General features: G+C 39.1%; 1 protein-coding gene across 1 annotated transcript in view; it reads left to right on the top strand.

The window, feature by feature from the left end:
• Positions 1-25749, top strand: part of lama2 (laminin, alpha 2) — a 323797-nt gene that overhangs the window by 294936 nt on the left and 3112 nt on the right. The window contains exons 53-62 of the mRNA XM_055636370.1: positions 81-219; positions 3270-3390; positions 3525-3701; positions 9964-10112; positions 11037-11213; positions 15776-15950; positions 19532-19644; positions 21329-21518; positions 23321-23476; positions 25060-25213. Coding sequence (XP_055492345.1) covers positions 81-219; positions 3270-3390; positions 3525-3701; positions 9964-10112; positions 11037-11213; positions 15776-15950; positions 19532-19644; positions 21329-21518; positions 23321-23476; positions 25060-25213 — 1551 coding nt within the window. The remainder of the gene's footprint in view (positions 1-80; positions 220-3269; positions 3391-3524; positions 3702-9963; positions 10113-11036; positions 11214-15775; positions 15951-19531; positions 19645-21328; positions 21519-23320; positions 23477-25059; positions 25214-25749) is intronic.

The raw sequence follows: 25749 nt of genomic DNA, 5'->3' as shown, positions 1-25749 counted from the left end.
CTTTTTGATAGCAATGTTTTCAATTTGTATTGCATTTTAATTGGATTTTATAATGAATCAAATATTTCCCATTTTGGCAGCAAATATTTCCATACATGATGCAGTAAGCAACACAGAAGAAAGTCTGCACATGAGTTCTCCAGGAACCAACCACGGTCTCAATCTGAAAAATAACGGGAAGATATATTTTGGTGGCTTGCCTATATTACATAATTTAAGGTAAAACTTTCTGTCATAGTACAATTTTAGTGAGAGAGCTTTCAGCTCTTTGCCACTTGAAGCTAAAACACTTACATTTGTGTCTGCTTAGTTATATTTGTACAGGACAGCTTACAATATACATAATACTAAAATGGAATAGAGTCCAATAAGGCTGTAACAAAATAAAATCAATCATAAGGTATTGTAAAATCTGGCAGGTAATTTGGGGCTAGCATGTCAGGTACTTTGTGTCAGGAAAGTAATCATAAAATGTACAAAAATAGGATTAACCTTCCTTTCTTCTTCTTGAAATTTTGCTGCCACAATTTCAAGGGCAATCATCTCTGATGGTCTTAGGGGTGGACCTAGAGAATATTGGTAACAGAGATGAACAAAGGAAAATCTTCCAGGCTTATTGTCCATTTCCCGCAGAATATTTATTGAATGAAGGTAGAAAACTGGGCAGATATATAAAGATAAATCCAGCCCTGTGTACTTTGAGGAGACAAGGGAAGCCAGCCAGAGATCCATGGGAGTAGTCAAATCTTAAGGCAACAATGGCATAATTGAGAGTTTCAACAGCAGTTGAGCTGATGTGTAAATTGAGTGATATTAGGGAGATAGAAATTGTATTGGCTTGTTTTTGGCATCAGTTATGACACCAACATTGTTATCATTTGGATTTGTTTCTGAGAGCTGCAGAGAAATAAGTGGAATCAGTGACTAGGAATGAAATGTGTGGTACATCAAAGACATTTGCTTCCCTTTATTTAATTGGAGAAAATATCTGATCATCCAGTGCTGGATGGTAGTTAAATTAGAGATAATATACATGGCAAGAGAGGTGCCGGTGATATGTAACTGGGCTAAGAATGATGATAATAATGATTGAGACATACTAATGAAAAATAATTCTGATTACTTCTGCATCAAAAACAAAATTTATGAATATTGTTGCTTCCAAAAATAATCTGAAATATATGGATGCTCTGTCAGGTTATTGTGCTTTTCAACCACAAATATAGTGTATTAACATCATCATTTTATTTTTCCTTTGTGTTTTTGATCTAGCATGAAGGCCAGGTAAAAGTATCTCAATGCATGATATATTTTTTTAAAGTACATCATGTAAATATTGATATCTACACCACTTTGCAGTTTACTCATCTATACAGCTATACAATGTGAGAAGCTGTGCCATAGCTGCAAGCTTTATTGCTGCTTGCCATTCAAGCTGCTTCCTGCTGTATTGCTCTGGAAAAGTATGTACAGCAAATGTTGCAATGCGCAGAATGCTTGTGCAAAACCATGATGATGGTGTATTTAAATGGCACACTGCTGCTCAGCCAGAAGCTTGATCTATTCCTTGAATATTGCCAAAATCAGTCTGGTAAAATGTTACTTTCTACATATTATGAATGTTTTCAAAATACAAGTGTGGTTCCTACTTTTACCTTGTAATCTATGCTTGAAATGCAGTGAAAATGCAATGGAAGTGAGAACTGCAGCATTCATGCCTGTGTTGATTGTCAATAGAAATTGGAGACATTAGAGAAGAGGGGACCAAAACATTGCCTGCAGTTTCCCTCCACAGATGCTGCTTGACCAATGAGCATTGGCTAGATTACTAGTATCATCTGGATGACATGAACTGTACATTTATTGGTATGAAAGATTTTCTGAGTCTGAGATAAGACAAAGGATCCATTAGTGCCTTTCGGAGTGGTAATTCTCCATGCACCAGATACAGTGACTTGTAACATCTGTCAGTGACTGATATTAATAACATGGAATATGGGAGGCATGGCACAACCTTTCATGAAATAATAGACATATTGGAGAAACACAGCACAGAAACAGGGACTTCTGCAACTGAGTGTACACATTCTTCAACCACTGTTTACACTGATCTCGCATTCACCCCATAATTAATTATTCTTGCATTCTCATCAACTTCCCTCAGATTCCACCACTCATCTATTATGCACCAATGGCAATTTGCAGTGGCCAATTAACCTGCCAACACACACACATTTTGGATATGAGAGCAAACTGGGCAACAAAAGAAAAGCAATGCACTCACAAGGAGAATTTGCAACCACAACACAGACAAGGGCAATTGAAACCATATCACCGGTGCTGAGAGGCAGAGGCTCCACTAATATGCCCCTCTGTTGTTCAATTCTCTTAAGGTCCTACTTTAATTTAAAATGTCTAAAAATGCTGATACGTATGCGATTTGCTAGGAGAGTGCATATAAAATGCACTTTTTTGAGACTTTAAAACTGCATTCTATATTTTATCAGGAGTTCTTTCACCCCATGGGTAGGTCAGTTTACTGCCACCAGCAATCTAAGACATCTGAAATTTAAAATGCTGGTCTTATGCTGATCAGATTAACTTTTGAGAGCGAAAAATGGATCAGCAATGATTGAATGGAGGGGTAGACTCGATGAGCTGAATGGCCCAATTCTGCTCCAATGTCTTGTCTTTTTATGCTATTGCATTACAAAGTTCTGTATCTTCACTTGCTCAAATTGTAAACCTCTCAACAGGTTAACTTTTGTGTTTTAGAATGGGCATTTTCAACCAGTGAGGATATCGAACTTTGAAATCCAGTACCATAAAACCACAAAACATTGGTGCAGAATGAGGCCTTTTAGCCCATCGAGTCTACTCCACCATGCCACCTGATTACTACAGGTGTCAGATGTTATGGGGAGAAGGCAGGAGAATGGGGTTAGGAGGGAGAGATAGATCAGCCATGATTGAATGGCGGAGTAGATGGCCAAAAAGCTTAATTCTACTCCTATCACTTATGACCTTATGATCTTACGGCGGCAGGCGCGGGCACACCGCGACGCCCTGTGTCTCCCTTTCAAGGGAGATGCTAAAAATGCATTTCGTTGTCTCTGTACTGTACACTGACAATGACAATTAATTGAATCATTTCATTTCATTTCATTTCATCTTTTTCCCTATTTAATTATTTTTATGATTTTATGTATATTTGATGTTTATCAAACGCTGTAAAAATTGTAATGACAAAATGTTGTTTTTTATTACAGGCCAGAAGTCAGTTTGAAGAAATATGGTGGCTGTCTCAGAGATATAGAAATTTCACAGTCACCATACAATTTATTGAGTGGCACAGATTACCTGGGATTGACCAAAGGTTGCACATTGGAGGTTTGTTATTAAAACCTGAATATATTATATTTTTGTGTAATCAATTTGTTTGGTGTCAAATATTGAGTTTGTATTCACTATATTCATGTGTCCCTGAAATGTGTGTGATTATCTCTTGTACTTTTTTTTGACAGAATGTATACACTGTTAGCTTCCATAAACCTGGATTTGTCGAGCTTCAACCACACTCATTGAATATAGGCACAGAAATATCTTTTTCTTTCAGTACTAAAAATGAGACTGGAATGATACTTTTTGGAAGTGGAAGGAATTCAGCTCAGCTTGGGAGAAAACGACGCCAAACAGGACAGGTATTTCAAAAGTTCTCTTATTCGTTGTGTGTTTAATTATCCATTTTTTTTGTTAGCGTTAAAACATTCCTGAAAAATAAAATTGAGAAATCTTTACAATTTGAGCCAGTAAAGATACAGAACTTTGTAATGCAAGCTGATTCAGTGTGATGCTTGCAGTATGTGGGAGGTCAAGGACACCGCTGGTCCCTCTGGCTGCCACAAATGTGACAAGTGCATCCAGGAAGAACTCCAGAAGGACCGTGTTGGGGAACTGGAGAAGCAAGTGGATGACCTCAGGTTCGTCCGAGAAACGGAGTCGTTCCTCGACAAGTCCTACAGTAAGATTGTTACACCTAAGGTACTGGAAGAGAGAAGGTGGGAGACAGTGAGAAAGGGAGGGAAGCATGGAATGCAAACGTCCCCGGGTGTTGTACCTCTTGTGAACAGGTTCACCCACTTAGAAGCTGTCAGGACAGAAGACGTTTTTACACTGAGCGGCGGACTAGCTTGCAATGCGAATAGGGCTGTTGAGCCAAAACCAAAAAGGCCAAAGTCAGGCAACGCCATTGTAGTGGGAGACTCCATTGTGAGAGGTACGGACAGGGGTTTCTGCGGCAACAGACGGGATGCGAGGATGGTGTGCTGCCTTCCTGGTGCCAGGATCCAGGATGTCATGGACAGAGTGCAGAAAATCCTCAAGGGCGAAGGTGAACAGCCAGAAGTGGTAGTGCATGTCGGCACAAACGATGTCGGAAAGAAGGGGATGAATATTCTGCAGCGTGACTTTAGAGAGCTCGGAAAAATGCTGCAAAGCAGGACCACCAGGTTTGTTATCTCTGGTTTGCTTCCAGTTCCTCTTGCTGGCGAGAGTAGGAACAGGGAGATACGGGACCTGAATATGTGGCTGAGGAACTGGTGCACGGGGCAGGGATTTAGATTCGTAGATCACTGGGATCTGTTTTGGAGTAAGAGGGAACTGTACAAAAGTGATGGATTGCATCTTAACAGGTGGGGGACCAGCATCCTGGCAGGCAGGTTTGCCACTGCTACACGGGTGGTTTTAAACTGAATAAGGGGGGTGGGGTGTCGAATGGGATAGTTGAAGATGGAGTTAAAGGGAAAGGGTTTCTTAAATGTGTGAGCATAGAGACAGAGGGGTGTAAAATGAGGGGAGAAGCAATAGGTAGCAAGGTGAAAAGTAAAAGTGGCAGGCAGACAAAACCAGGGCAAAAATCAAAAAGGGTCACTTTTCAACATAATTGTATAAGGGGTAAGAGTGTTGTAAAAACAAGCCTGAAGGCTTTGTGTCTCAATGCAAGGAGCATTTGTAATAAGGTGGATGAGTTGAATGTGCAGATATTAATGACTATGATATAGTTGGGATCACGGAGACATGGCTCCATGGTGACCAAGGCTGGGAGCTGAACATCCAGGGATATTCAATATTCAGGAGGGATAGACAGAAAGGGAATGGAGGTGGGGTAGCGTTGCTGGTTAGAGAGCAGATTAACGCAATAGAAAGGAAAGACATTAGTTTGGAGGATGTGGAATCAATATGGGTAAAGCTGCGAAACACTAAGGGGCAGAAAATGATGGTGGGAGTTGTGTACAGGCCACCTAACAGTGGTAGTGGAGTTGGGGATGGCATCAAACAGGAAATTAGAAATGCGTGCAACAAAGGTAAAACAGTTATAATGGGTGACTTCAATCTACATATAGATTGGGTGAATCAAATTGGCAAGGGTGCTGAGGAAGAGGATTTCTAGGAATGTATGCGGGATAGTTTTCTAAACCAACATGTAGAGGAACCAACGAGAGAGCAAACTATTCTAGACAGGGTATTGAGGAAGGATTAGTTAGCAGTCTTGTTGTGCGTGGCCCCTTGGACAACAGTGACCATAATATGGTTGAGTTCTTCATTAGGATGGAGAGTGACATTGTTAATTGAGAAACAAGGGTCCTGAACGTAAAGAAAGGTAACTTTGAGGGTATGAGATGTGAATTGGCCAAGATAGACTGGCAAATGATTCTTAATGGGTTGATGGTGGATATGCAATGGAAGGCATTTAAAGACTGTGAGGATGAACTACAAAAATTGTTCATCCCAGTTTGGCAAAAAAATAAATCAGGGAAGGTAGTGCATCCGTGGATATCAAGGGAAATCAGGGATAGTGTCAAAACAAAAGATAAAGCGTACAAATTAGCCAGGAAAGGGAAAATAGATTATGAAAGAAAACTGTCAGGGAACATAAGAACTGACTGAAAAAGTTTTTATAGATATGTGAAGAGAAAAAGATTAGTTAAAACAAATGTAGGTCCCTTGCAGTCAGAAACAGGTGAATTGATCATGGGGAACAAGGACATGGCAGACCAATTGAATAACTACTTTGGTTCTGTCTTCATTAAGGAAGACATAAATAATCTGCCGGAAATAGCAGGCGACCGGGGGTCAAATGAGATGGGGGAACTGAGTGAAATCCAGGTTAGCCGGGAAGTGGTGTTAGATAAATTGAATGGATTAAAGGCCGATAAATCCCCAGGGCCAGATAGGCTGCATCCCAGAGTACTTAAGGAAGTAGCCCCAGAAATAGTGGATGCATTAGTGATAATTTTTCAAAACTCTTGGAATTCTGGAGTAGTTCCTGAGGATTGGAGGGTAGCTAATGTAACCCCACTTTTTAAAAAGGGAGGGAGAGAGAAAATGGGAAATTACAGACCAGTTATTCTAACGTCGGTAGTAGGGAAACTGCTAGAATCAGTTATTAAAGATGGGATAGCAGCACATTTGGAAAGTGGTGAAATCATTGGACAAATTCAGCATGGATTTATGAAAGGTAAATCATGTCTGACGAATCTTATAGAATTTTTCGAGGATGTAACTAGTAGAGTAGGATGAGGGAGAACCAGTGGATGTGTTATATCTGGACTTTCAGAAGGCTTTCAACAAGGTCCCACATAAGAGATTAGTATACAAACTTAAAGCACATGGTATTGGGGGTTCAGTATTGATGTGGATTGAGAACTGAGGATTGAGACAGATAGCACAATGGGCTAAGAGTTCGGCTGGCGACCGGAAGGTAGCCGGTTCAAATCCCGCTTGGAGTGCATACTGTCGTTGTGTCCTTGGGCAAGACACTTCACCCACCTTTGCCTGTGTGTAATGGAATGTAATTACGGCGGCAGGCGCGGGCACACCGCGACGCCCTGTGTCTCCCTTTCAAGGGAGATGCTAAAAATGCATTTTGTTGTCTCTGTACTGTACACTGACAATGACAATAAATTGAATCATTTCATTTCATTTCAACTGGCTGGCAAACAGGAAGCAAAGACTAGGAGTAAACAGGTCATTTTCACAATGGCAGGCAGTGACTAGTGGGGTACCACAAGGCTCAGTGCTGGGACCCCAGCTATTTACAATATATATTAATGATTTGGACGAGGGAATTGAATGCAACATCTCCAAGTTTGCGGATGACACGAAGCTGGGGGGCAGTGTTAGCTGTGAGGAGGATGCTCGGAGGCTGGAAGGTGACTTGGATAGGCTGGGTGAGTGGGCAAATGCATGGCAGATGCAGTATAATGTGGATAAATGTGAGGTTATCCACTTTGGTGGCAAAAACAGGAAAGTAGACTATTATCTGAAAGGTGGCCGATTAGGAAAAGGGGAGATGCAACAAGACCTGGGTGTCATGGTACACCAGTCATTAAAAGTAGGCATGCAAGTGCAGCAGGCAGTGAAGAAGGCGAATGGTATGTTAGCATTCATAGCAAAAGGATTTGAGTATAGGAGCAGGGAAGTTCTACTGCAGTTTTACAGGGTCTTGGTGAGATCACACCTGGAGTATTGCGTACAGTTTTGGTCTCCTAATCTGAGGAAAGACATTCTTACCATAGAGGGAGTACAGAGAAGGTTCACCAGACTGATTCCTGGGATATCAGGACTTTCATATGAAGAAAGACTGGATAGACTCGGTTTGTACTCGCTGGAATTTAGAAGATTGAGGGGGGATCATATAGAAACTTATAAAATTCTTAAGGGGTTGGACAGGCTAGATGCAGGAAGATTGTTCCCGATGTTGGGGAAGTCCAGAACAAGGGGTCACAGTTTAAGGATAAGGGGGAAATCTTTTAGAACCGAGATGAGGAAAACATTTTTCACACAGAGAGTGGTGAATCTGTGGAATTCTCTGCCACAGAGGGTAGTTGAGGCCAGTTCATTGGCCATATTTAAGAGGGAGTTAGATGTGGCCCTTGTGGCTAAAGGGATCAGGGGATATGGAGAGAAGGCAGGTACAGGATACTGAGTTGGATGATCAGCCATGATCATATTGAATGGCGGTGCAGGCTCGAAAGGCCGAATGGCCTACTCCTGCACCTTTTTTCTATGTTTGTAATAGCATAAAAAACAAGATATTGGAGCAGAATTAGGCCTGTCGAGTCTACTCCTCCATTCAATCATTGCTGATCTATTTTTCCCTCTCAAACCCATTCTCCTGCCTTTTCCCCATAATCTTTGACATCCTTCCTTCTCAAAAACCTATCAATTTCCACCTAAAAAAACCCCAATGTTCCTGGTCTCCACAGCAGTCGGTGGCAATGAATTCCACAGATTCACCTCCCACTGTCCAAAGAAATTTGATTTACGATTGTCCAGACCTCTAAAATAATTGATGGCTTTAAGGATGAGGTTTTGAGGTACCTGGAAGCACATGATAAAATAAGCCAAAGTCAGCATGGTTTTGTCAGAGGAGATCTTATCTGACAAATCTGTTGGTGTTTTTTGTGGCGGTAACAAGCAGGATAGACAAAGGAGAGTCAGTGGTTGGTGTTTGAATTTTTTAAAGCTGTTTGATAAGGTGCTGCAGTGAGACTGCTAATCAAGATTCTAAACTTTTGCCAACCACAGATGTCAGACTAGTTGGTCTATAATCTGCAGTTACTTCCTGCACTATAATTTATTTTCTTTTGCCTAACTTCCTTCTTAAAAAGTGGAGTTACATTTACAATTTTCCAGCCCTCTGAAAGGATTCCTAATTTGAGTGATTCTTGAAAGATCACTTCTAATGTCTCCACAGTTTCTACACCTATCTTTCTCAGAACCCTGGGGTCTAGTCCATCTGATCCAGGCGACATTTAGACCTTTCAGCTTCCCAAACACCTTCTCTTCAATAATAGTAGGTGAACTCACTTCTGCCCTCTGACTCTCTTGAATTTCTGGCACATTGCTGGTGTCTTCCACTGTGAAGACTGAGGAACAAAACATATTCGGTTCACCCGCCGTTTCTTTTTTCCCCATAGCTATGTCTCCAGTGTAATTTTCCAGCAGTCCAATGTCCACTCTAGCATCTCTATTATTCTTTATATGTAAAAAAAATGGGTATCCTTTAGTTTAGTTTAGAGATACAGTGCGGAAACAGGCCCGTCGGCCCACCAAGACCAGCAATCTCCACACACTAACACTATCCCACACACACTAGGGACAATTTTTACATTTATACAATTTTACCAAGCCAATAAACCTTTGGAGTGTGGGAGGAAACCAAAGATCTCGGAGAAAACCCATGCTGGTCATGGGGAGAATGTACAAACTCCGTATAGACAGCACCCATTGTCAGGATCAAACCCGGGCCTCTGGTGCTGTAAGGCAGAAGCTCTACCGCTATGGCACCATGCCATCCCTCTTTTATATTGTTATCTAGACAACCTTCATATTTTATCTTTTCTCCCCATATTGCTTTTTTTAGTTTTAAAGCCTTCGGTTGGTTTTCATAAGCTTCCCAATGCTCCCAACTTCCTACTAATCTTTGTCATATTATATGCCTTCTCTTACTTTTATGCTGTCTTTGACTTCCCTTGTCAGCCACTGTGGCTCCATTCTCCCCCTGGTATGTTTCTTCCTCTTTGCGATAAAGGATCCTGCATCTTCAGAATTATTCTCAGAAACTGCCTTTAAAATGCTCCACCATCCAATCAACTTTCGCCAGCACCTCCCTCATACCTCTGTAGTTTCCTTTACCCAACAGTAATACTGAAACATCCAATTTCAATACATTTCAAATGTTTTGCCCAATTATTCACTATATAGTTTTGAAATAATCTTGTTATATTATGTTTGATAGTTTTCAAATTTCTCAGTTATCTAATTATCTAGTTATCTAGTTATTTCTAATGGGAGATATATTGTTAAACTAGGTTTAGGTTGAAATATTCATGTTTGAGCAATAATGTTTATGCAGTCTGCACTGAAAGTGTTACTCAACTCTCTGCATTGTACAATTAGGTCTACTATGCAGTTTTCCTAAACAGAGGGCGCTTGGAAGTGCATCTTGCCACTGGGACTCGAGAACCTCGGCGTGTTACAGTCAAAACAGAATCTGAACTGTTCAGTGATGGAAAGGAACATAGTGTTCGACTGCATAGATTGAAGGGGTATGGCAGTCACTAAACTTTACTAACCTTGCTAATGATACTTCATGGGCTAGATGCATTGAACTTGCAAGTAGATAATCACATCTCTCAATAACATTACACAGTGCATCATGTGAATGAATTGTAATTGTTGTTGTTTAGATAAAGTATGTACTGTAGATGATTACATTCACTTCGATCTTGACTCCACTGTTCATGTACGTTCTGCAGTAAAGTCATAGAGCTATTAATTGGAAAAGAAGCGACCCTCCCCTATTCTAAGCAGCATTTCCTCATATTAATATTCTTTAGAAGTTTAGAAGTGACTACACTTCATAACAAAAACTCCTTTGACCACTGTGCACATTGAAGCATCATGTTTTTGTGAAAAGCTCCACATGAAGCAAAACCTGCCTTCCTTTTTAACACTGAACCATCTGCTAGTGGAGATATCCAGTCCACTGCATGTTCACGTTATATTTTGTGCTGTGTAAGATGTGTTCCCAGTGCTCTCCCAATGGGTTACTGTGTGCAGTGAATCCTATCTCTGCTGATTGCTATGAAACTCCAATGCGGTCACTGCTGAATGTAACATTTTCCTAATCTTAACACAGTTGCCTGCTAAATTACCCCACTGTTGTCCTGGCTGCCTTATATTAACACAATGTTGTCTCAGTTAACTGCTCAATTCTCTTAACACTGTCCCTGCTGACAGCTATGTGCCCATAATCCCTACACTGTGGGTACTTGGCAGATTTGTGGAACAATACTGATTATTATTTTATAAACCTGATTAAATTTTCCTCTCCATTAGCATTAATATAATTATGTTTTCAAAATATTTTTCAAAATAAGTACAATGTTGGTATTCAATTCATTGTGCATTTGTTATGTTTGTTGTTTGAAAGCCTGTCAATATTAACACAATATTCCATTTGCTGCCAGATCCCTCACTGTACAGGTGAATGAAGAAAGAGCTCAAAAACTACGACTATCCAGTGATCAACCTCTCAGCATTAAAAGACTATTTGTTGGAGGAGCTCCTACCTCATTTCTACCTAGCTCATTAAGAAATATCATCCATTTTGAAGGTTGCATATGGAACTTAGTAGTTAATTCAGTGTAAGTAAAGTTTGATTGTCAGTATAAGTGACATTTAGATAAAATAAACTATAATATGGCGTTTCCTCATTTAGGCCTATCAGATGTACATACTGCAGAAGTGTAACAATAATTTAAAATTGTATCTATATCATGCTGTAAGACATCCCATAATACTAGCCATAACTTACTAAACAAACCATGAAGAAAAAATAAATCAAATCATAGATTCTTTGACAGCACTGCATGTAGAAATCTCTAGAACAAAAGCGAGGCATTCAATAGACAATAGGTGCAGGAGTAGGCCATTCGGCCCTTCGAGCCAGCACCACCATTCAATGTGATCATGGCTGATCATCCACAATCAGTACCCCGTTCCACCCTTCTCCCCATATCCCCTAACTCCGCTATCTTTAAGAGCCCTATCTAGCTCTCTCTAGAAAGTATCCAGCGAACCGGCCTCCACTGTCCTCTGAGGCAGAGAATTCCACAGACTCGCAACTCTCTGTGAGAAAAAGTGTTTCCTTGTCTCCGTTCTAAATGGCTTACCCCTTATCCTTAAACTGTGGCCCCTGGTTCTGGACTCCCCCAACATTGGGAACATGTTTCCTGCCTCTAGCGTGTCCAAACCCTTAATAATCTTAAATGTTTCAATAAGATGCCCTCTCATCCTTCTAAACTCCATAGTATAAAAGCCCAGCCGTTTCATTCTCTCAGCATATGACAGCCCCGCCATCCTGGGAATTAACCTTGTGAATCAATGCTGCACTCCCTCAATAGCAAGAATGTCCTTCCCCAAATGAAGGGACCAAAACTATACACAATACTCCAGGTGTGGTCTCACTAGGGCCCTATACAACTGCAGAAGAACCTCTTTGCTCCTATACTCAACTCTTCTTGTTATGAGGGCCAACATGTCATTTGCTTTCTTCACTGCCTGCTGTACCTGCATGCTTACTTTCATTGACTGATGAACAAGGACCCCCAGATCACGTTGTACTTCCCCTTTTCCCAACTTGACACGCAATCCATGTTACTTTTTGTAGAGTAAAGCCAATATTCTTATTGTTGCATTTTCTCGATAACCTGCCCGCTAATTTTTCCCAGGAGCCCATCCAATTCCCTTTTTAAAAACTCTCTTATTGATATTTCAAAAATTTCAGAGATTATACTGTAATTTCCTTCATTAAAAAATACTTTACTTAAGAGGGTTTGAAGAGGGATCCCAACCTGAAATGTTACCTATCCATTCCTCCACAGATAATGCCTGACCTGCTCAATTACTCCAGCACTTTGTGTTCCAGAATGCTGCCTGGATTAGAGGGGTGTTAACTATAAGGGGAACTTGGACAAACATGGATTGTTTTCTCTGGAGTGTCAGAAACTGAGGGGAGACATGATAAAAGCATATTAAATTATGAGAGGCATATCTTAGTGAGAGAGGGAAAGATTAAAGGAGATGTGTGGGGTAGGTTGTTTTACACAAAATGGTGGGTGCCTGAAATCCATTGTCAGGGTTGGTGATGGAAGTAGTATAGGATAGGAGGATGTAAGAGGCTTTTAGATGGGCACATAAATATGCAGGAATGGAGAATTATGGATCACATGTAGGCAGAGGAATTTGGTTTAACTGGGTATCATGTTCAGGAATTATATTGTGGGCTATAGAACCTGTTCCCTTGCTATACTGTTCTATGTCCTTTGTTCCTTCGCGTTTTGGATCCGTGCCAGTTTGCAGAGAATAGAATGGGTGAAGTCAGTTAAGAGTGGATTATAAATGGGGGCATGGCCCAAAGTTTCTCAACTTTCCTAGAAATGGAAGAAAAATCTCTGGTCCTTGTTCAGACATAAACAATTGATGCATTACATGATTTCAAAATACCAACAATCAATCATACCTCATTTTAATATGCAGAATGGCAAGAAAAGTTCTGAACGCTTGCTAATGTAATCTATTTTAAAATGATTACTTTCAAATTGAATTATGTTAGTGTATTGAATGACTGTCATATAACCCTGTGATCTTAAAGCTTGGAGTGATCTTATCATAGCCACTGAAGGATGCAAATTCAGCTAAATAAATAAACTATTAAAGACTAGAATAAAAAATTATGAACATGAAGTGACCATATTATCATAACTACTTTGGTGTAGTGTCTTGGGAAGGAAATCCATTCGTCCAGCTAATAAATGTTTTAGAGTCAGAGCAATATACAGTAGTTGATTCTAATCTATCCTTTAAAAATGTTATTTATACCATATGAGATGAAAAGAATTAAAGGATGTGCATTGTCAATGAAGAAATGTGTTAAATATATCTTCAGGAATTAAGTCTCTGTCGTTTTTTGTCTTCACCGTAGAAGATAACACGCTGAAATACATGCTAATAATGCAATACCTTGATTTCAGCAGATGTATTGGATCAATGCTCAATCTATTTGAAAACATATGTATTTAAAATACTTTGGAGCTGAGCTTTCTTCTTTGTTTTTCTGAATATCTCCCATAAATCTCATTGACCAACTGCAGAAATGGCATCACTGATGTAATAATGTAGTTTCATCCAGTTTCACGCTCTTTGTTATCTAGTGTAACCCATTCAGACTGGTTATTTAGTCAATCCCCAAAAATGCAAACCGGTTTGCAGTGATTGAAAAGTATATCTAAATGAAAGTATTTAATCAAACTAGAAGCGGAGATATTAACTACTTTAATGACAACGTCAGAAATATTTTAACACATGTAAAGCTATGAACCAAATGTCCTGGTAACTGGAACCCAAAATTCTCAGATGATCAGGCAATGGAATTTGTTCATAAGACCGGATATGAAATGTTGTACATCATTTATATGGTCATTCTTAATAATATACTGGACTAAGTGGGAGCCGTTGGGTCCCAGAATCACATGGGAGGGCTGGTCGCCCAACGCAATATTCCACTTCTCCACCTATTCCAATATACACTCTCACACACACTCACACACACATACACACACCCTCCACCTCACACATACACTCACTCACATACACTCTCACACACACACACACACACACACGCACACACACACATACACACACTCACACACGCACACTCACACATACACATACACTCACACACATACACACGCACACAGACTCACACACATACACTCACACACACATACACTCACACATAGACCCACACACACACTCACACTACACACACATACTCACACATACACACACACTTACACTCACACACAGACTCACACACACACATACACTCACACACATACACTCACACACACACACACACACACACATATACTCACACACACACACACACACACACACACACATACACACACACACACTCATACACTCACACACACATACACACAGGCACATACTCTCACACACACACATTCACACACACGCTCACACTCACACACACTGACTCACACACCATATATATGACAGTAAACTTTCTTGAATATACTCACACGGCTGACCGCGGACTCTCCACTGTGGGGCTTCCACAACCAAGATGACCTCTGCACTTACAGGAAATTACGCGATCAGCGCCACCTCTGCACTCACAGGAAATTACGCAATCAGCGCGACCTGTCCACTAAGCGGAAGTCATGAAATGAGCGGGACTTTTGGACTAAAGACAGTCGTACCTAATAAAGCATTTATTCCTTCCAAACACAGTCAGACCTAATAAAGCGTTTATTCCTTCCAAACACAGTCGGACCTAATAAAGCATTTATTCCTTCCAAACACATTCGGACCCAATAAAGCATTGCAGTTTTAAGCACAGGCAGGGGAGCAGGCCAAACAACTCATGGCATTGTCATTTCATTTCATTTCCAATTAAGCATTGCACTTTCAAGCACAGGCAAGGCAGCAGGCCAAACAACTCATGGCATTGTCATTAAGGGTTAACAAATAATTTCTTGCAAGTACATTGCAGACTGACAGTTCAGTTGATTCACAGTTTAGAATGACAGTCGTGGCCTCTCCCTCGCGATCTTGCAGAGCGACTGACTGATGGCCAGGCAACCAGGGTTTTATAGTCCTGTCCCCCCCGGAAGGGTCGTTACCTTCATTGTGGTGATTGACAGACGAGAGGACCAATCAGCAGATCTCAAGTTTTTTTAAACACTCATAACTTTTTTTATTTTTAATCGATGGGAAAAATCCCCAGGGCTGGCTCAGCGTCAGAGGACTGTGAGTAAGATGTCCAAAAATATCAGCGATATAGGGTAGCGATTTTTTCTAAAATCAATATACAGCGCAGACAGGAAGTGGTCAAGATGAGACTTTTAATTATATAGGCATTTAAAACAAAGTGTAGAAATTGTATGATATTAATCTCTCTTTTTTTATCACATGTGTTGCTGTTATTTAGGATTACTTCATAAATGTATTCTTGATGATACCAATTGCGCTTATCTTGATGATAACAATAACAGCAGATTTGTGATAATTTATCTGATTAGAAAATCTTTATGAATAGCTGTTATTTTCGTATTGTCTCTGTACTTGAGGGTATACATTAAGCACATAACTTCTTCCACTCTTTTGGTTTGTCCCTTAGACCCCTGGATTTCGCTCAACCGGTATCTTTCGAGCATGCAGACATTGGCAGGTGCCCAATTCTAAAACCTTCAAAACTACATCCTAAAGAAGATGAGACCGAAACGGTAACCAAAATCCCAGCTGAAATTGCTCCAAAACCTGTCCTAGAAATGAGGACTCCTACACCTGATCCTGTGAGTTTCTTTTCATCAATAGGTATAAGTTGTGTGGTGTTGTTAGAAAAATCATACATACTTACAAATCGAAGGAAGTTCACTTATTGTTTTAATAATAATTTGTGGGATGTGGGCATCATTGGGAAGACCAGCATTTATTGCTTATCCCTCATTGAAATTGAAGGGGAGTTACTGATTTGAACCATTGCAGCTTGTGAAACACTCCCAGTGTGCTACTTAGCTATGTAGCACCAGGACTTGAAACATCAACGAATGATGTAGGACTTGCAAGGCAACTGGCAAGTAATAGTTTTCCTATAAGATTGATGCACTATCTTTCACAGATGATCTATTAATTCATTGCATCCTTCACAGCAGATTCAGTTACAACTTAAATGGATGTATGAACAAAAATCTGAAAATCAAATGCAATTGCTCTCATATTTCTCATAACACAGACGGATGCCAGAAGGCCCATCAAGTCTATGCCAACTCCTAGAACAATCTCTTTCCTCACGTGTTGCCATTCAGTCCCTTATCTCTCAAGTCCACTTGATAATCTTATCACTTACTTACATTAGAGTACAGTAATTAATTCATCTATTGGTCGATGCATGTCCAGATGTAGAGGAAACCAGAACACTGGGGAAAAACCCATGTTGTCACGTTCAAACTCCACACCAGACTTTAAATTTAAAATTAAACTTGTGTCACTGGAGCTGTAAGGAAACACTTATCAAGTACATTTCTTTTCAGTTTGAAGCATTCAAAACATACGGCAACTGCTGTTTGCATTTTCCTGCAAAATCCATATTTTAACATTTGGAGTTACACTATTCGGAGAGAGGTTGAAACAAATAACATAGGTGCATTTAATGGGAAGCTACATAAACACAAGAATACTTTATCACATCTTATGTAAAACATTTCTGACGTGAGCATCATGAACAGCTTTTAAAATATTTTTTAGAGATGATTGTCAAGATTTATTCCGAGCATCAATTTCTAACACATTTTAATGTATGGTTGCATGTGTTACTGATCGTAGCTTCATTTCACTTTCCTCTGCTATTTAATAATTTAACTTAAACATATTTCACCCTCCCTGGAGAATGCTAACGTCACTTTTAGTATCCTATGTATCACAAATCAGTACCTTAAAATATATTTTTTTATTTTATCATCATGAACAATATTCGAACTCAAAAGTCACTTTCATTGAGCTTGCAGCAAAAAAAATGTTAATTTAATAGAATCAGAATGGTGTCGTGAGGTAAAAGTTAAAAAAACAGTCTAACTTCCACCTTGCCCTCAAATTAACTTGGAATATCTCTGGCATATCTCTCCCCTTTTTTGAACTCTCTGGCTCCATCACAGAAAAAAGACGATCGACTGAAATCTGCTACAAACCCCCCAACTCCCACAGTTATCTGGACTAGACCTCCTCCCAACTCTGTTGCTCAATTTCTCCTTCTCCACCCATCACACCACATCTTCTCCATTCTGCCATCTGGGAAGAGGTACAGGAGCATCAGCTGCAAAACCAGCAGGATGCTCCACAGCTTCTTCCCACAGGCAATAAGACTGATTAACAGACTTTGCCCCCTCTCCAAATATCGTTCACCAAACATTCAACCTCGCCCATACTTTGACAGTTAGGCACCTGTCAAAGTAAAGCCACTGTCGGTCGGAATGTCTGTTTTTATTCTATTGTAAATTTTAGGCCTACTTTCTGTTTTTAGACATGGTAATTTTAATTTGTTTTTAAAGCTCTATGTATTTATCCTTTTTTATTAACTACACTGAATGGATTTCCTCTGTGTATGCGAGTACTCAATGAAAATTATATTAAAGAAATACTGAATACTGAATCTGCTCCCATGATGAGGCTTTCCATTCCAGGAGATCCAAGATGTCCTCTTTCTTTAGTAAAAGTAGTTTTTCCCCCTCCTGTCATAGATGGATCCCTCACCCATGTCTCCTCAGTGTCCGATAGTTGTGCTCTTGCTCCCCCTCCCTCCAAACAGAACACAGATAGAGTTCCGTGGTCCTCACCTTTCATCCAACCAGCTTCCGCAAGTAATGCATCATTCTCTCACATTTTCACTACTTTCAATGTGATCCCATCACCAGTCACATTTTCCCATCCCCACCCCTTTCCGCCTTCACAGAGGCCAGCCACTCATTCCATAACTCTGTGGTTCTCTCATCCTTTCCCATCCTAATCATCACCTCCCCAGCTACTTTCCCCTGCAACCGCAGGTGATGTAACACATTCTCTTTACCTCCTCCCTCGCCTCCATTCAGGGACCACAGAGGTCCTTCCAGGTGAGACAGAGGTTCATGTGCAGCTGCTCTAACCTTATCTACTGAAAAATGGTGTTCCCGATGCAGCCACCTTATAATTGGTGAGACCAAGTGTAGAATCGCCGACCGTTTTATTGGACGCTGACACTCAATCTGTCAAAGAATGCTGGATTGCCCAGTTGATAACCATGTTAACTTCCTTTCTCATTTGCATACTAACCTTTTTGTCCTGAGCCTCCTGCATTGCCAAAGTGAGACCAAGTGCAAAATGGAGGAACAGCACCTCATGTTCTGCTTGAGCTGCTCACTGCTTAATCGAATGAACATTGAATTCTCCATTTTTAGGTAACTATCTACAAACCCCATCCATTCTCCATCCCTTTCTCTTGTTCTCCCCAACCCTTGGACATGCTCCCATTTCTCACTCTGAAGAAGGGTCCCAACCCAAAACATCGCCTATCCATGTTTTCAGAGATCATGCCTGACCCGTTGAGTTACTCCAGTACTTTCCGTCTTTTTAAAGAAATAGACCTTTCTTGGTTATTCATATATTATGCTAAGTATATTGACGAAAATTGAGCATATGATCATGGAATCTAAAATGTCCCACAGATAGGAATGTGAACAGTGCCTATACCATAGGCTTTAGAATAATTTCTTCCATCCCATTTCCATGGCCTTTGCCTCATATGTTTTACCACATCCCTTCTACAATTATTAAACCTGTTTCGACTACTCTTTCAGAGTTAATTCCAGATCATAAACATAATCTCTTATTATTTACACAGCTACCCTAAAAATGGCTAATCCCATCTCCCTTAAACCCCTCTCCTTTTACCTATCAATACCTTTCCTGATTTTGAATGAACATTTCACATTTTCCCTTAACCTTTATTCTTCTAGGATGACATTTAACCATGGGCTCACTTTTATATAGAACTACCTTATACATGGGACTGGAAACAATTCCAATGAAATATAATAATAGCTTAATTTAGTTTTAATTACATGGAGAGAGGAAGGTGAAAGAACCAGTGTAGTCGTGTTTCACTGAAGTTCTCTCGGACAAATAAATGGATAGGTGAATGATTAGGTCTCTGTGATTATTTGAAAGGATATTTAAAACGTATAATTAGTATCCAGTCTTACTCTATTATGTCACTATGTTAAGTTGTGGTACTGCCTGATCATGTTTCTTTTCTCATCATTTTTCACATTACGTTGGCGATATGTTGATATTGTAATGATGAACTGCTTCTATGGTCTGATTTTTAAATCTCGTTTGTATGTAGACATCATGTGCTGCTGACCTTCCTCCTGTTATGCTGGAAAAAGCCAAGTACTTTGGCCTATCCAAAAACAGTCATGTTGCCATGGAATTTGATGATACCAAAGTCAAATCTAGGTAATTGTTGAAATTTAACATAACATAATTATTTAATTAGTTATCTTCTCAGGGTTGAAGGACGACTGAAAGCATTGTCTCATACAACATTACCATTTATGTAATATAAAACTAATTAAAACACATTGCTCTGGTAATAAATTGGTAAATACAAAGTGTGCAGAAGAGTTATCATTTGTCCAAAGAAATAAATCCTAAATGGTATTGAGGACTGGGCAACATAAACATCTAATCTTTATTTATTGAGCTTGAAAAACCTTTTTTAATGTTTTTAGAATTAGATTTTGAAGTGACATATTTGATAGAAAAATATATAAGATGCTCTGTTGCTTTTTAAATTACGTGGTAAAAAGGTACATGATTTGATCATAATGACCAAAACTTGTTGCCAGCAGTAAAGCTACTTATACTAACTGATGTCCACGTAGTATGAATGAGCTTACCGTTTCCGGAATGCCATAATATTGATCTTCTGATCATAAGCTGGTAGTTGTATCGTTGCAGGACATTTAATTGGTGTAAGGCCACCAAAATAAGATCAACTGCACAAACTGCTGAAAATATCATTCCATGCCCCGAGGCTATCAAACCTGTCAAGAACTTTGGAAACTTATGAATTTCACTGTCAATTCAGAAATGTTAAACAAAATAAATTATTAACAACTGCTTTTAAAATATGATATCTATAAGAATTAAATTCTTTAATACACAATACTGTTAAACAATTAAAATTGTTTAAATGTTTGAATTGAATTAATTCATAAATTTGAGAATTACCTTCCATCTTCCCTTCTCCCTCTCAGCTGTTGCAAATATCAAAATCAATTAACTTCAATGGTTCACTGGTACGTTGTTGTCACGTGGACCTATGTACAGTGAAATTCCTTTTTTTCATTCTTACCATTTCTGTTTATATTGACACTGGTTCAATGGGCAAGTTTTCTTAGGATAAGAGTTGGACAACTACAGGACATTTTCCTTCCACCATTGGATTCTGTGAGGAATTTAATATCAGGAGGAGCAACCAGCAAATTTGTGATTTCCAAATTCAGGCGGGTGTTCTGAACGATGGAACAGTGGAAAAATGCCAGCAATTCAGCATGTCATTTCACAGCAAGTTCTGGCCCAATAGGTCGATGATATTAGAGGAAATGCCACTATTCTAAATATACTCAATATTTAGCCTCTCAGGTGATGCTTTGAAGAAAAATAAATGTATGTAGATTTCTTTCTCAATCTTCACTAGCAAAGTAGTTCATTAAAGGTAAATCTGTTTAGGTAGTATCTCTACATTAAAAATATCACTTCTTACTGAGACAAATAATGGAAGATAAATCTGACAGATCTGTTAAAGATTTACAATTCCACTCACAGATTTTCTTTTCTGCATTGTAACAAGTCATTGATAAGAAACTTTAAAGATTTATATATTTAAAATACCCTATCGTATGTTGCATTGGTGCTGTTAATTAAATTAAAAACTGCCTCATGTAACCACTTGTTTAAGATATGCCATTTTATACTTTTCTACAACTTAAATGCTATTTTAAATTACAACTGAAATGCTATTTTAAATTACCTGTGGCGTGTGATAATACCAAACAGGAAAATAACTCATCAGCAGTTTTTATTTTTAAACTCATTGCAAGACACTGAGTGATTAATGATTCTGGTTTATTTGCAGCCTCATAATTGAGTTTGAAATACGAACAGTAGCAGAATCTGGTCTTGTATTTTATATGGCCAGAATTAACCATGCAGATTTTGCAACCATTCAAATAAAAGAAGGAAAGGCTCATTTCAGCTATGACCTTGGAAGTGGAAACATGAGCACAGTTCTTCAAAAGAAGATAAATGATGGGGAATGGCATAAGGTAATAGAAGCAAATTAAACTCCATTACTAATTTACCACTTAAAAATAGATATGAAGAATCAACCTTTTGAATTGTGCATAGGAGGAAACATTATACCTTCTCAAAGGTAAATATCAAATGAAGTGGAAATATCAAATCAAGTGGAAATATTCAGCAGGTTGGGCATTATCTGTCAAAAGAGAAAAATAGAGAGCGAAGAGTGACATCAAATTGGGTGGAATATTTTTAAAGACCGACGTATGATTTTTGAAAAAGGCAGGACATATTTCTCTTCATACCAGGGACATTGTTTGACTAATGACAGAAAAGTTGAGAGAAAATAAAATTAATTCATAAAAGAAGTGGGATCCTGAAGCACATTGGCTGAAATGATGATAAAAGCAGAAACTCTCACAATATTTCACAGTTATCTGGATGAGTACTTGGAAAGCCCACAATGTCACATTTTGAGAGCACAGAGATTGGACGTAATTTGAATACTGCTTTGTGACTAGCATTGGTATGGTAAATCAAATGGCATCTTTCTCTGCTGTAATTTTATGAATGAAGAATGTGGCATGGGAAAGTTAGAGCATTGAAGGTGGGGAGGGCAGGTATTCATTTGGGGGCATGGATTAGGATTACTATTTGGGAATGTTGAATTAGGAACACAGGCTTTCCATTTGCCTCTTCAGCGAATTCTGGTTAACAGGTTGTTTTTTCACATTTAGTCTGCAGGTTAAGGAGGTGACCATTCCATTTTTCTCACCAATACGATCTAACATCACGGGGCTTAGTAGGTGCCTCGAGGGATCAACTTAAAATGTGGGAGGCATTGATTTCAGATGTGAATATATTAGTGTATTATGAGCAGAATGCAGAATGAAGGATGGATGTGAAAATGCTGTGGAACTGGAGGAGTTATTCTTGGGCAAGTATAGTATTTCCCCAGGTGTGAAGGAGGAATTTCTTTAGACAGAAGGTTGTAAATCTGTGGAATTCATTGCCACAGATGGCAGGGGAAGCCAAGTCATTGGGTATGTTTAAAGCAGACATTGATAGGATCTTGATTAGTAAAGGCATTAAAGGTTACAGTGAGAAGGCAGGAGAATTGGTTTGAGAGAGAAAAATGGATCAGTCATGATCAAATGGAAAAATAGACTTGATGAGCCGAATGGCCTAATTCAGCTCCTATGTCTTATGATATGTCAAGGGATTGGTTTAGCCACCCTGTTTCTCCTGGTGGAGTGAGACTGGCAAGAAACAGAGCAGAAAGTGCTTGTGGATTAGGCATAGTTAGTGTCGTTGGATGAAGTATTCATTCATAAAGTATTCATCCATTCATTCATACTGCTTTCTTCGCATAGATAGAGTATTTTACCAGTGGAAGGGGGTTGCTGTGTGGGGGGAAGCAGGGGATGGAAGTAAAACAGCCTGGGGATTGGGAAGTGCCCTTTTTTAAGGCACAACAGAGTGATTCTCAGTAAGGGTGGTATGTGGGGGCAGATGGTAGGAGACCGTGGAGATGGAAGAGAAGGAACTTGTGAGGCTGGGAAGTGCTGTTTCTCAGGCAGTTCAAAGAGGTTTAGATACACCATGGATGTGAAAGTGACACTGTGCTTTCAGATCACATTACTATGAACAAATGAATTGAAAAGAGGTAGGTATGGAATTTTTTGATAGTTCAGTGGAAAAAAATCATTATAAAAAATGTTAATGTTAGTTATTTTTATTTGATGATATCACATACTGTTTTGTAACTTTTAGCTAAGTGGAATAGAACTTAGAATTATTTAAATCAATTTACATTTATTTTTTGCAGATCAGTATTGAACGGAATAATAAGAGAGTAACAGTTACGTCTGGCATTACTGTAGCAACTGCAGTCAGCCCCAAAAGTGCAACAATACTGGATGTTGTGGGACTGATTTATATCGGAGGATTGCCTAAGAACTACATAACAAGAAGAATTGGCCGTGTAAGATGTGAAGCATAATTTATTTCTTAAAATATATATATTATATAAATATATATATTAGTCTCTACCTCACACCCTCTTTATAGCATGGCACCTTCTCTCCTGCATAACCAGTTTAAATTGATGTTACATCCGTTGCCAACACCAAAGCCAATGAAATATTCCCTACACGATATAAATTCTTCAGAATTTTAAACACATCAAATGAATCTCATTTCTAATTCCTTTTGATGTAGTAGAAATAGTCCTGATATCTCACATAAGTACAGTTGAGATCCCTGGTATCATTCGGGCTTCTCATGGCTTTGGTGCATTTCTTTATCAGGATATCCAAAACTGTTTGAGGTGACCCAGTTAAAGTTTGGTTTGATATATTTCTCACTCTTTCACTCAAAATCTTCATACACAATGATCAAATATAATGCTTTATTTAGCTAACACTGCACTTATGTTTTTACTGTCCTCAGTATCTTAACCTACTTATGTTTTTTGGTGATATCTACTAAATATTTAGTGAGCATTGTTACACATAACATTGTATTTATGCTATTTTATCCATTCATGAATTTTATCCATTCATGAATTCCTTATTTCCCCCCAAAAACGTTATTTCCCTCATATTCCCCGGAGTTTCGTTTGAGCCTCACTGAGGTTCAAATGACATGTAATAAAATATTGTATTGTATATTGTATTGTATATTTTAGGTTTGTGTTTAGCATTTAGAAATACAGTGTTTAGAGGTACAGCATGGAAACAAGCCCTTCAGCCCACCAAGTCTGCGCCGACCAGTGATCACCTCTTACACTAGAACTATCCTACACACTAGGGACAATTTTACCAAAGCCAATTAACCTACAAACCAGCATGTATTTGGATGGTGGGAAGAAACCGGAACATCCGGAGAAAACCCACGCGGTCACAGGAAGAACGTACAATCTCCGTACAGGCAGCACCCGTGGTCAGGATCAAACCCTGGTCTCTGGCGCTGTAAGGTAGCAACTCTACCGCTGCACTTCCGTGCCAGCCCCATTGTGGCTCCCCATGGCCAAAACTAAATCCGCTGAAAACAAGCAGTCTCTTTATTGACGCTGCAATATATACCAGCAATCATTTCCTTTAACTACTAGTTTTCTGAGTATTAGTGCTCCTGCATTTTCAGTTTTATTATGTGTAAATTATTCTATGGGACAGCACTTTTGTCAGTGCCTTCTGAAAATCCATGTGCACTCCAATTACTGTACCTTACCAGATGCTTCTGCAAAAAAAGTTTCATTATTTTTCGTCACATTTAGCTTGCAAATATCACGTAATTTATATATTTCAGAAAATTGGAAATATTTATGTCTGAATATGTTCTATCAGCTATTCAAGTAGTCTGTGATATATCCATAGCCTATACATTTATATTTAACAGGAGAGGTTGTGCCTTGTACCAATCTGAAATGAGAATCCGGATCCTAACTTTGTTCCCCCTTGGTTCCCAGTCATGGGCTGAAGAGGACTCCAAAGTTATTTTAAATCCTCATCATCTCAAAGTTCATGGGTAGTTAATGGTCTGTTTATTCCTTTTTTTTCAACACAGGTGGTTTACAGTATAAATGCTTGCATTCGTAACTTTAGATTGAATGACAAAACCTTTGACCTGGATAATCCAGCTTCCAGCCTGGATGTTGGCACCTGTTTTCTCAACAGTCAGCAAGGAACTTATTTTGATGGAACAGGATTTGCCAAGACAGGTATAAATATTAAATTAATATTTCTTCCATTTGTTTTACTCTCATGTTAATCAGCTATCATTTTAAAACATTGCTCTTACAAAGACAGTTGCTGTGCACTCTTTCAGAATACGTATACGATCTCCAAAGTGTTCCTCCCATTCACAAGTCTATTGCAATTTAAAGGGCAGAACTGCAGAGTTTCTGTCACCGGTGTATTTATGAACTATTCATCTGATGATATTTAAATACCAACCCTACCTCCCAGCCCGACTCCATCTTCAGATTTATACTTGCCACAATGTACTTTAAATTGAATTTTAAAAATTCAGTCTGCATAGGGGTCCTGACCCAAAATATCATCTGTCCATTTCCCTCCACAAGTGCTCCCTGGCCCATTGAATTCCTCCAGCAGTTTGTTTTTAGACCAACATTTCAACATGTGCAGTCTCTTGTGTCTCCACTGTACTTTGAATTGGCATTGACATTAGGAGCTTGAAACAAAGTTAGGACAGTAAGTCAATTCTGAAATATCCCAGCATTGCCAAACATAATAT

The sequence above is a fragment of the Leucoraja erinacea genome, chromosome 5, assembly GCF_028641065.1.
Source record: "Leucoraja erinacea ecotype New England chromosome 5, Leri_hhj_1, whole genome shotgun sequence".
Taxonomy (NCBI): domain Eukaryota; kingdom Metazoa; phylum Chordata; class Chondrichthyes; order Rajiformes; family Rajidae; genus Leucoraja; species Leucoraja erinaceus.
This window is presented reverse-complemented; position numbering and strand designations above follow the sequence as displayed.